Here is a 12,929-nt window from a genome sequence, read left to right on the forward strand (position 1 = left end):
AAGAAAAGCAATGGCAAAGAATAATATTGACCTCTGAAGGACTTAAGGTGCTCATAATCCCAAATAAATCACGGGTGCTCCTGATGACAGTGCCCCGAGGTGACTGATAGGTGTTCATGGTTATGTCAACTGACTCGGAAGTGCTCTTAATATGGTCATCTAATCCACTGGTGCTAAAATAACACCAAGTGACCCACAATGACACTAAATCGGCTCATAATTATGCCAAGTGGCTTACAGTGACTCCAATGACACCAAGTGACTTCTATTGATACCAAGTGACTCATAATGGTATCAAGTATCTCATAATGATGCCAAGTGACTCATCATGACGTCAATAGACTCATAATTTCGCCAAGTGACTATAATGATTGTTTATCAGAACAAGGCTGTTCAATCCAGAGGAACAAGAACACATATAGCAGTGAATAGGTGTACACCTATTGACCCACCCTACAGTAATGAAACGAGGCAAAGATCTGATCCAACAAGGAACATGAAGGGAGAAGGAGTTCTCGGCTTCGTATTAATAAGAGAACTGGCTCTGTGACCCTGTAAATCCAAAAAATGCTGCTCTCGGGCCAGCAGTAAGTAGGGGTTATGCCAGGAACATTCCTACAGTAAACAGGGCATACCACCATAGACTAACCTAGATAAGATCGATATGTGAAAGTACGGTGACCTAGAAAAACTGAGTAAAAGGGGCCATGCTCAAGCCTGAGTTCCGGGTTGGAAGAGGACCTCTGTCCCCTGCCTTGAGCTATAGGCCGGGCAGTCATGAGTCCCCAGCTGCTGAGCCTCCCTCAGATTACACGAGTCATTGTCAGAGCAACCCATAGGGCGAATTACTCTGGTAGGAAGTGTATCCATGTATAGGTATTATGTATGGTTAGCTGTCAAAACGTTCGGTCCTAATCATAGTGTCATCTGTTCACTAGTAACGTCACCATATGTGATCTTGTGTAAGTTTGCTGTAGGGAGAGATCAGAAGTGTTGATTGAATTCATTCACGTAACTGATAAATAACTATGTACTGTACTGTTGTCATAGAAAATCCCCCCCCCCCCCAGACCAAATGTAACTGTGATTACACACTCACTCGGCCACGTTACCATCTTCCTCTTTGCAGTACATCTTACTAAAAGTTCTCACAATATCTTCATAATGAGATTTTCCCTCATTTCATGTCTCATAATATTACCAAGGGACTCACAATATCACCAAGTGACTCATAATGGTACCAAGTGTTTCTTAGTGACACTGAGTGTCTCATGATTACACCAAGTGTCTCACAATGACACCAAGTGTCTCACAATGACACCAAGTAACTCAATGACACCAAGTGAGTCACATTGACACCAAGTGACTCACAATGACACCAAGCGACTCACAATGACACCAAGTGACTCATAATGAGATGGTTTGTGCATGTAGATAAAATGGAGGAGACCAATTGGGTAAAGAGATGAGCGAGTATTAAATGTGAAGGGGAACAGAGCCAAAAATGACAAGGGGAGAGGTTTTGAAAAGTAACATTAAAGTTCCTATTCTGGTAAGAGAGGCACCGAGAGACTGTGTTGCACGGAAGCTGCCATCAGTTAATCTCGACTAACCCACACAAGCATAGAAAATGGCCATAAAACAATGATGATAGATTGATATACAGTAATTGGTTACCGAGATTAGTCCAGATTAATTGGACTGATTTGTCTGTGGAGTGTTTTTGGATCATTTGTTAGTGTCTTATATTTTAGATATTTGTAGTAAATATTGTCAAGAGCATAAAGAAAAATAGTTCCCAGGGCTATGAGTGAGGATCGTAATTTTTGCAACATTTATTTATTGCGGTTTTAAGTGATTTTTAACATGAATATAGAATACCTTGAACACATTTCTTTTGTATTTAAAACGTCTTTTGATTTAAACACATATCGTATACTGCATGAACTAACATTCTTTTATTTCTCCTTACAGGATATTTGAGAATGTATCAGTGTTTTGCCAGTACTTCAGTGATTTAATTCCGCTGTCATTCGTGCTTGGGTTTTATGTGTCCATTGTGGTTCAGCGATGGTGGGAACAATACATGACCATCCCCTGGCCTGACTCTCTGGCACTCTTTGTGTCTACATCCATCCATGGCCAGGTTGGTGGTGAACTGTCTACACTTTTGTATAACCATGGAGCCCAGTATGCAGTACTGTATTGTACACTTAATGAATACCTCCTGTATACTACTTATTCATACGTAAGACTTCAGACTGTTGCTATATGAATTTTATCACCTATTCTATGTAGTGTAGTTATTTAGTAGAATGATTGAGACCTTTAAAATGATGTAAGGGTTATATCAAGGAGACATGACAAAAGCAATACTGTACTGTACCTACCAGAAAGGTACAGTTTTAAAAGCTGTTCAAGATCTGTCCACATGCTGACTATAACATCAAGTAATGTCAGAGAAGCAGATGAAGAGCTAGATATTGAGATGCAGTGTCCATATGTGGATTCTCGAAGTTATATTATTTTTTTTAGCCACTGCATTGGTTTCAGGAGGAGACCGTGATTTACCTAAAACTGTGGTGACGATACTGTATTCAATAAATTTTTCAGGGATGAATGGCTTCTCTGTTTAGGTAATGCAGACCCAGCGAATCATCTCCAATAATTGCTTTACTACAGGATGAATATTTAAAATGTTCAGTTGCAATATCAGTACTGTAGTTAGAGCAAAGACTTTTTTTTTTTTTTCAAAGTTTGTGGAAGATTTTTTCTTCTATTTCTACTTCTTTCAGGGTTTAGGGGTTTTGGTACCTAGATGATGCAAGGGTTAACCATTTGTTGTTCCATATATATGAACATTTCTAGTGATTTTTAGATTATGGAAAAAAAATCTAAAATATTGTCAGCAATTTTTATCTGGCATGACAAACTTTGGTACCTTGATGATGATGATTGTGAAATGAAGAATTGCTCCAATGACTATTTTCTATTCAACAATTACCCCAATAGTCTTAACTTGCAGATGACTACACCAGTACCCAAAATGCATTGCAATCTTTTTCAATCTGCCATCTTTGAAGCAGTCATAGCAAAGCAATGCGGTTAACAAATTACTTTACTTTTACTTTTATCCTCTTCGCCACTGATCGGCTTGTTGGCTGTCACGAATATACCAGTTGGTCATATCACGCACTGTTGGCAAATACTGGGCATGCACCGGCTCCTGAATGTACCTGAACCCGCTCCAGTGTTGGTCAAGTCTTCTCTTGAAAGAGCTCACACTCGGTGCCGTCACAACACTTTCTGGTAGATTGTTCCAAGAGTTTACAACCCTCACTCCGAAAAAGTTTGCCCTCACGGTTTTCCGGACTTGCGGCTTCTTCAATCTTGAGCTGTGACCCCTTGTGGGGCGAGCGTCCGCCAGCTCCAAGTAAGGACACTCAACTGAGTAGTGCCCCCTGAGATGCTTATAAACCTCAACTAGGTCCCCCCTTGCCCGTCTGTAGTATAAGCTAGGCAAGTTCAGGCGCTCCAATCTCGCAGGGTAGCTGAGATGCCGAAGTGCAGGCACCAGCTTGGTGGCCCTCCTTTGAACATTTTCAACCAACTGACAGTCCCTAGCATATCTCGGGGACCAGATGGGGTGACAGTACTCCAGATGGGAAGCACTTCACTCCTGAAGATCGTCACGAGGGACGGACCGTCTAGATATCTGAACGACCTTCTTATAAGACCCAATAATTTATTTGCCTGATTTACCTTCTTCTCACAATGGCCCGAGAACTTCAGCTCATTGTCAACATACACACCTAGGTCCTTCTCACACAGTCTCAACTAGTACATTTTCTTCATCCCGTTGGGACATATGGTACGCCTCCTTACCGTTGGTATGCCCCAGGTGCATCCTCTTACACTTCGTGACATTGAATCTCAGCAGCCATTCCTTCGACCATTCCTGGAGCCCACAGAGGTCCTTCTGCAGCTCTTCACAGTCCGCTTGGTTCTTAATTTCCCGAAATAACTTGGCGTCATCGGCAAACATTTGTATGGAGGAGTGTACAACGTCAGGCATATCATTTATGAAACAAACAAACAACAGCGGGCCCAATACACTACCCTGCGGTACCCCACTTGTTACAGGTACAGATGACGATTTCGTGCCATTAATCACCACACATTGCTTGCGGTCATGTAGAAAGTCTTCTATCCACGCTAGGACATTTCCCCGAATTCCGTACCCTTCCAGTTTGATTTTCAGCCTTTCGTGGGGTACACTGTCGAAAGCCTTGGCAAAATCTAGGTAAATATTGTCGATATTACCACCCTGTTCTAGAATATGGGTCCAAATATCCAATACCTTGAGCAATTGTGTCAAGCAAGAGCGCCCCGGCATAAAACCGTGTTGGCAATCTTTTTCAATCTGCCATCTTTGAAGCAGTCATAGCAAAGCAATGCGGTTAACAAATTAGGTTGATTTGGCTGATAAATACAGTATGGAATATATGCATGCTGGTAAGCTCGTGTGTTGTCTTTGGCTGTCACAATAATTCAAATACGGGTTCCGTTCCTGATGACGTTCATAAGTCGGAACACATGCAATGTGCATACTGTACTTGCAGAACAATGCTTAAAATCCCACTATACCATAGCGTAAGTCCTTATACACTGTACTTATAAAATCACTTAATTTAAGACAAAGGAAGAAATAGAATGACAAAATACAGTAAATGAAAGTAAAAACAAATAAGTCATCAGGTAAATAAAATACTGTAAATTTTAAGTTTAACCCCGTTCGTATCGTCGTTCATTCTTAATTCGGGGGCCCCCTGTATTCAGTATTATTAAGGGCCAATGAGAGACAACCAGCATAAAGGTCTATAAATTTTTGGCTGATAAACCTACCTGAGAATGTCTCGCTCTGCCAAACGCCAACAATCTGTTGCTTCCAAAGTTCATATGCCTCACTTCCTTCACCCATCCACTGACAAAATAATTGTAAGAATCCAGAGACTTGTAAGCTTTCAACTCAAGTGTATACAATACTTGTACAATATGCACTTTGGGGATTTATGAGGTAGTTCACTGTGTCTGGATAAGTAATTGTTGGCCGTTGATTTATACAGGTACTGTATCAGTCAACCATTCCGCCTTCTAAATTTTGCATGGATCTTTGCCTTCGATCAGCTGAAGTTTATCACTGTATTACTTTTTTTGCTGTTTAGCTATCAAAGTCTCCCATTGTGGCATAAAAGCATTGATGTTATGAAATCCTAAATCACAAACACTATCTCTTATACCTCAAAGATGGTGGAAAGCACATGATTGCTGGGTAGGGGTGACATAACTGTAAACTATAAATTGTTACAATTACTCTGTACTGTATCTCGGTAATTGTACTATGAGTAGCCTATTTATGTATCTTTTATTGAATATGTGGTCATGGAGAGCCAGACCCATTGATTAATGTGGATGGTTTATATATATATATATATATATATATATATATATATATATATATATATATATATATATATATATATATATATATATAATATATATATAATATATATATATATATATATATATATATATATATATATATATATATATATATATATATATATATATATATATATATATATATATATAATATATATATATATCTATTATATATATACACTGAAAAATATAATATAAAAATGTAAAAATTGTAAAAAAGTGCAAAAATATGCATCTAAACCCCTGAAATAAAGAATATCATTAATACTTGTAATAAAAAAAACAATAAATTAGTAAAAAAAAATTAAATAATGTTCGTTGTAGGAGTTTCGTTCGTTATAGCATTCTCAATTTTATAGGTAAAACCATTCGTTATAGGAATATTCGTAGTAGGATCCGTTCATTATAGCATACCCCACTGTATATATATATATATATATATATATATATATATATATATATATATATATATATATATATATATATATATATATATATATGTATATATATATATATATATATATATATATATATATATATATATATATATATATATATATATATATATATATATATATATATATATATATATATATATATATATGCTGTAAATATATATCTATATCTTTGTTAACCCCACTCTTTCCTAGAACCCATACATACCTGATATTCTTTCTTCCTTTCTGTCACTTCAACCAAACATTAAGAGCACATATTACCATGAGTCATATTCATTTAACTTTTGCAGAAAAATGTTCTTTAAACTTAATCATTACCTGATGTATAAAGAACTTGCACTTATCCTTGACTCATTGAAGTGAGAACTACAGTATTAACAGGGAGCGCCTTCATTTACTCGTAATTAAGAGTATATTATGGATCAAGCCTTTGCACCATCCCTTGCATTAGTTATGTCACTGAAAGTAGATACAGGCACATTTGCACCTCCTGACTGTTATTTTTTTCCAGCCATAAGTTGCACATGTGGCACTTATATACCATATACTGGACTGTATATACTTTATTGTGTATACTGTATTAATCCATCTAGCATGTGTTCTATTCCAGACAAATCTTATGCCTATTTTCAGTATTGTCTTATGCACCTGGCACATTAATTTCCCCAGCTGAAAATGTATGTGTCCATCCTAATGTATAAAATTCTTACTCTGCAGACTTTTGTGTGTACTGTATGTTGCTAGAGTGAAGCCCCATGAGTCATTGTTATTTGTTATTCCATAAGCATATTTTAGCATGTTGGAATTGAACACAGATGAGAATGGGAATGTTTAAATACCATGGTAGAAATATTGAGTGATTGAGTAGTTAAAGGATGCCACAGTGAATAATAAACACAGTATTGTAAATATATTTGAATAACAAGGTGTCCAATCCTTGTCATTTTGCATTTTTATATTTTTTTATATTTTATTAATTAATCAGTTTTATGTCTTTCCTGCATCAACCTTTATTTTTTCCCTCTCAGAACACAAGGCAATTGCTGTACAGTATTGTACAGTATTCAGAAATCTTAAGCTGGATAAAATCTGTTGCTGAAGTTTGAGAAATATTAAAGCATTACAGTACCAACTTGTTTTGAATTAATAAAATAAATTTGTTTTTTCTTTGCAATAGGATTTATAATTTTGTATGGGATAAGTACTTTTTGAGGAGCACAGAGTAATGAAGATGTTTCCATTTATGGTAATTTCTTTTGTTTTATTATTTGTTGTTATATTCTCATGAAAAATAAGGGAAGCAATATGATCCTACTGGTGTGTCCATGTACAGTACTGTATGCTTAAAATCTGTTGCAGTTCTCTGTAATTAATGGATAGATCAGTAAATTATAATGACTAATAGCTTGCAAATATCATCTGTAATTTTAGATGTAGTATAAAGAAGAGGAGTATTTTATTTTCATAGATGACCCAGATACTGTACAGTCAGGGTCAAAAGTTCGCTCCCTCCCACAATGAAGCAGCATCGACCTCAAATGATATAAAACAGTCAGGGTAAGTGAACTGGGAGACTCATTCCCTTGGCCCAGTTCCACCACAGGAAGCAAACTTTTGTCCCGACTGTACTTTCAATTTTCTTTCATCAGCAATTAATATCATGATGAAGTCAACCCAATGAGCCATGCCCTTCTAAGAAAAGCTGCCCAGATCATGATGTAATGGTGGTTTTGCTTTCTTTATAATACAGGAACTGTACCTGACTGCATGGTGTGAGGTTTTTTTATTTTACTGTGTTTGTTATGGGCTACATTCCTAGCTTTCATTTTCCACCATTATTCTAGTACGATAATAATTCATGCAGAGAATTGTCAAACAGCTACACCTTATGCTGAGCCATGATTCAGAGTTGGGTAAGGTTGAAAGGGTTTTATATACCATGGTCTTTGTTTACCAGGTGACTTAATAAGCTGGAGCTCCAGGTTAACTAACAATTTTCATTTAGGATAATACCTTCATTCTTAGTTGTAAAGAATGTATTCATAAGTACAGTATTCCATAGAAGTGTTAAATATATGGATAACAATAGAAAGTTCCACATACTATTTGGCCAAGTACATTTAAAAATGCCATTACCTTTTGCTATTGTTTTAAATGTACTGGTCTTGTATGTACTGTACACATATATTGAAAAGAGAATAATTAGAACTTCTTTTATAATGTGCTTATCAGTTTTATGATTATACAGGTATATGTTTTTATAACTTCGTCCTCTCTGCTAGATAACTGAAGTATGTACGTACTTACTTAACCTGGCAGGTACCTACCCACCAGTCAGCTTTTACAGATCAGCCACCTCAAGTTTCAGGCTCATTTCTCACTTCCTAGCCACTCCTCACTTCAAGCAGTCACATCTGTCAGCCGTTGTCTCCTGATACCTGGAGCTATATACCACAGCCTTATTATTTTGCTCCAGAAAGTTTATAGGTTGGATCACCCAGTCGTTAGTGCTATATTGGAAGTGAGAGGTAGCATAGCTCAAATGTTTGGCATAACGCTTCTCAGATATGTCTTAAAATGGATATAGGATAACTTAATTTTGTGTCTTGGGTTCTTTGCTGGGCCTCCCGTGTCTTTCTGGGATGATCTGTAAATTAAAAGTTAGCTAATCATCCTTTCTTCCCCTTGCCACCCTCACAATCAGCTTTGAATGAGAAGGCATATGTCAGTTGGGCTCCCCTAGAAGAATTGAAGGAGGAGAAGGCATGAAGTTTGCTTAGAACCAGTACCTTTCCAATCAATGATCACTGTCTAATGCTGCCCGGCTCTGTGAATCCACATGAATCAAAGTTTGCCCACTGAAAACTTATCAGTTCTAGCTGACCATGACTGTGAACAGTCTTATTTGACCTAATCTTCCCTGACCTGCTTTGTATACAGTACTCCAAAAGCTAGGCCACTTGCCCTACTGTTGAGATACCTGGAGTGGTTAGCTAAGGTTTATCACTAATCAGGCAGTCAGTTTTGTCTCTGTTATGCACTGTTGGCAAGTACTGGACATGTACAGGCTCTTGAATGAACCTGGATATGTGCTAGTGTTAGTCAAGTTTGGACTTTAAAGGAGTTCACATTTGGTTCAATCACATTTTCTGACAGGTTATTCCGAGTTAACAATTCTTACAACAATAAAGTTAGTTCTGACAGTTTTCTGTACTGATAGGTTCTGTAACTTAAGACTAACCTTTAGTGGGGCAGTCATTTGCTGACTTCAGATATGTACATTTGAATGAGTAATGCTCTTTCAGGTACTTTACCCACTATAATACCAGGTATAAAGTAGGCAATTAAAGACTTTCTAATTTCTCTTTGTAAGTGAGGTGCCTGAGTGCAGGCACCAGTTTGTTGGCCCTCCCCTGGATGTTCTCAAATCAGTTTGTAGTTTGTCCAAAGGGGAGCCAACAAACTTGTGCCATCACTCAGGCATCTCACTTACCAGGAGAAATTAGAGAGTTTTCAATTACAGTACAGGTTGTACCTCTCTAGTCCGGCAACCTCGGGACCTGACCGGTGCCGGACCATGGAAATTTACCCTTTTCCTGGATAGATAGTGACTTGTGCTTATGCTTGGAAGCACTAGCACCACTTTCTCTGCATCATGGTCTCTTTGAAGACATATTGAAGGGTTAAATGTCGTATAGTAGCTTCTCAAATTTCTCGAGTTTTTAATTCAACGTATTTTATTGGAACACACACAAAAAAAAATAAATAGAAATTTTGACGGCGGAAACTTGAATTTCGACGGGTTTGAACTGCCCGCCAGCGTGCAGACGACGTGCATAATCGTGTAAACAGCGTCATTTCTCTTATGTACAAAAGATTCATTATTGTTTATTACTGAATGTCTTTTTTATTGAATTAATGTATATGTGTGCAAAATGAGCAATACAATTCATCAATAATACATAGAATATTAAAACATACGAGGAAATGACACAGCATTGTTTTCGTTGATTACAAAACCAGTGACTGACTGGTTCTACATATAAAACTGAAGAAAATAAGACCTTGGTTGTAGCTGTAGTAAAATTAATATGGTTGTTTTAAGTACAGTGGCCCCTCGGTTAACGAACTCAATCCGCTCCAAAAGGTCGTTCGTTAACCGAAACGTTCGTTAACCGAAACCATTGTTTCAATGGGTTTTTGGGTAATTGGTTCCAGCTCACCGAAAATTTCCTAACTTCAACAAAAATGGCGGAAAAATTTACTTACTTTGAGGTGTGTATGTAGAAGGCTCCTGGATGATGGTGATGATGTGCATTTGAAGTGGGAGGTGCAGGAGGAGAAGGGAGAAGAGAAGGAAGTGGAGGTGGAGGAGAAGCATTTTACTGCTTCTTGGAAGGTGAGTCACCTTCCATGAAAATGTCAGGAACCTCTGGACTGACAGATTCTCCACCATGAACATCCTCTCTCCTTCTTGAAGTGGAAGGCTGAGGGCTAGCATCTTGTTCCCTCTGCCTTTTACTGAAGAAAGTGTCAATTGTGGTCTGTGGGGCATCTGTCCTCCTCACCATTAACTTATGTTTAAAGAAGGAGACCACTGAGTCCTCAACATGACACAAAGTTAGTTCAGTTTTTTCCACTTCTGGGTGCTTTGAAGCCAGTTCCCTGAACTTCTCCCAGTGGTAAATCACATCTTTCAACTGTTTAGCTGACATATGGTCATCACTTTCAATTTCCTCCTCACCACTGTCAGCCTCTACCCGTAACATCTCATCCAGTTCCTTCAAGTCATTAGGAGTAAGTTCCTCCTCATGAGACATCACAAGCTCTTCCACATCCTTCTCCTCCACTTCAAGACCCAATGACTGACCAATGGACACAATCTCCTGGTCCAACTCTGTGTCATCCTCAAATCCCTCAAAATCATGGACTACTGATGGCCACAGTGCTTTCCATGAAGAATTGAGGGTTCTATTGGAGACTTCTTGCCATGATGACACAATCAATTTTACAGCCTCCAGGACGTTGAATTGTGTCTTCCAGAACTGTTTCAGTGTTAGTTCAGGATCAATGGAAGTTGCCTGATGACACCTCCTAAACATTTTCTTCATGTACAACTTCTTGAAGTTGCTGATCACATTCTGGTCCATTGGCTGTATGAGTGATGTAGTGTTTGGAGGCAAAAACAACACTTTCACAAAGTCAAATTTATACTCCAAATTTCTGGCAAGGTCAGGGTCATGACCAGGAGCATTATCCATGAGGAGAAGAGCCTTTAAAGGAAGTTTATTGGTGGTTAGGTAGCTCTTGACAGAGGGGCAAAACACATCAACAGCCCATTCATTAAAGAACTGTCTTGTCACCCATGCCTTACGGTTGGACTTCCAATAAACTCCAAGCATTGTTCTTACCACTTTCTGTTGCTTGAACACCCTGGGGTTTTCAGAGTGGTAGACAAGCATAGGCTTCAGTCGGAAATCCCCTGAAGCATTGGCACCAAGCAATAGAGTGAGACGGTCTTTCATGGGTTTATGCCCAGGTAAAGAGGCTTCATCCTTGGTGATGAATGTTCTTTTGGGCATCTTTTTCCAGAACAGCCCAGTTTCGTCAACATTGAACACTTGCTGTGGAAGATAATTTTCTTCTTCCATCAGTTTTTTAAATTCAATTAAAAACTTTGCTGCCCCTTCTTTATCAGCACTAGCAGCTTCACCATGCCTAACAACACTTAAAATGTCACTTCTTTTCTTAAATTTTTCGAACCAGCCTTTGCTAGCCCGAAAATCTTCAAATTCTGTTCCTGAAGAACCAGGTTGATCTGTCTTTAAATGTTCATAAATCTCCCTGGCTCTTTCACAAATGAAATCACCAGAAACTGAATCACCTTTCATCTGTTTTTCCCTAATCCAGATGATAAGTAACCTCTCAGTTTCTACGATTAGGGATCTACTTTTAAACACTCTTGTAGATTTGTCTCTCACGTTCACTTCCTTAAATTTGTCTTTTTGTGCAAGAATTGTCGACACAGTTGATGCCGACATGCCATATTCTTTGCATAGCGCATTTGATTTAATACCTTGTTCGTGTTTTTTTATTATTTCCTGCTTTATTTGGATTGAAATCACTTTTCTTGATCTCTTAGGCCCCATGCTGGATTCAAACAATGGCAACACGTATTTTTCAAAGTTAAACTAGTCTGTAAATAAAGAATATTTTCTTTAAAGTAACACTGCACTGCACTATATATTGTCAATATGTAAAATAATTTTCAAAATGACCAATAATTTGCTTGGAAACAGAAAAAAAGCGTTTAGTTGAAGAGAGTCTCAAGCAAGATGTTACCTCCAGTGAAATGCCGACATGCCATATTCTTTGCATAGATTTGATTTAATACCTTGTTCGTGTTTTTTTATTACGAAATCACTTTTCTGATCTCTTAGGCCCCATGCTGGATTTGGCAACACGTATTTTTCAAAGTTAAACTAGCTGTAAATAAAGGCACTGCACTATATATTGTCAATATGTAAAATAATTTTCAAAATGACCAATAATTTGCTTAAAGCGTTTAGTTGAAGAGAGTCTCAAGCAAGATGTTACCTCCAGTGAAAACAGAGAGAGACTGACGCCTGTTTGCTGTGTTAAGAGGCTGGATGCATTAAACTAGTCAACCTTCAATTATGTTCAATAATTTAAAATGACTAAAAAATTGAATATTAAACTTTTAAAATTATTGAATAGTATAAACTTCTTGATATTTACAAAAATAGTAAGGAATTTAAGCCCTAGAACCGATTAATGTATTGGCGGACTGATACTAAAGCTGGTTGCCCGGTCAGTGCAAGCGAAAACATGTTGAGGTCGGTTCGTAAGAAGTTCGTTAAGCGAAATTTTTTTCGTTAAACGAATTGAAGATCCTTATGGAAGGCAGTTCGTTAATCGAAATTACGTTAACCGAGGTGTTCGTTAAAC

General features: G+C 37.7%; 1 protein-coding gene across 6 annotated transcripts in view; it reads left to right on the forward strand.

Annotated features, from left to right (window-relative positions):
• The window catches only part of LOC121876534 (bestrophin-2-like), a 94,279-nt gene that overhangs the window by 27,082 nt on the left and 54,268 nt on the right, over positions 1–12,929 (forward strand). For 5 of the 6 annotated variants that reach the window (XM_042381716.1, XM_042381715.1, XM_042381719.1 and 2 more), the window contains one exon: positions 1,975–2,146. In XM_042381716.1, the coding sequence (XP_042237650.1) occupies positions 1,975–2,146 (172 nt within the window). Of the gene's footprint in view, positions 1–1,974; positions 2,147–12,929 lie in introns of those variants that run through there. The other variant, XM_042381720.1, reaches the window with a different exon arrangement.

Source organism: Homarus americanus, unplaced genomic scaffold (assembly GCF_018991925.1).
Source record: "Homarus americanus isolate GMGI-L3 unplaced genomic scaffold, GMGI_Hamer_2.0 scaffold28, whole genome shotgun sequence".
NCBI lineage: Eukaryota > Metazoa > Arthropoda > Malacostraca > Decapoda > Nephropidae > Homarus > Homarus americanus.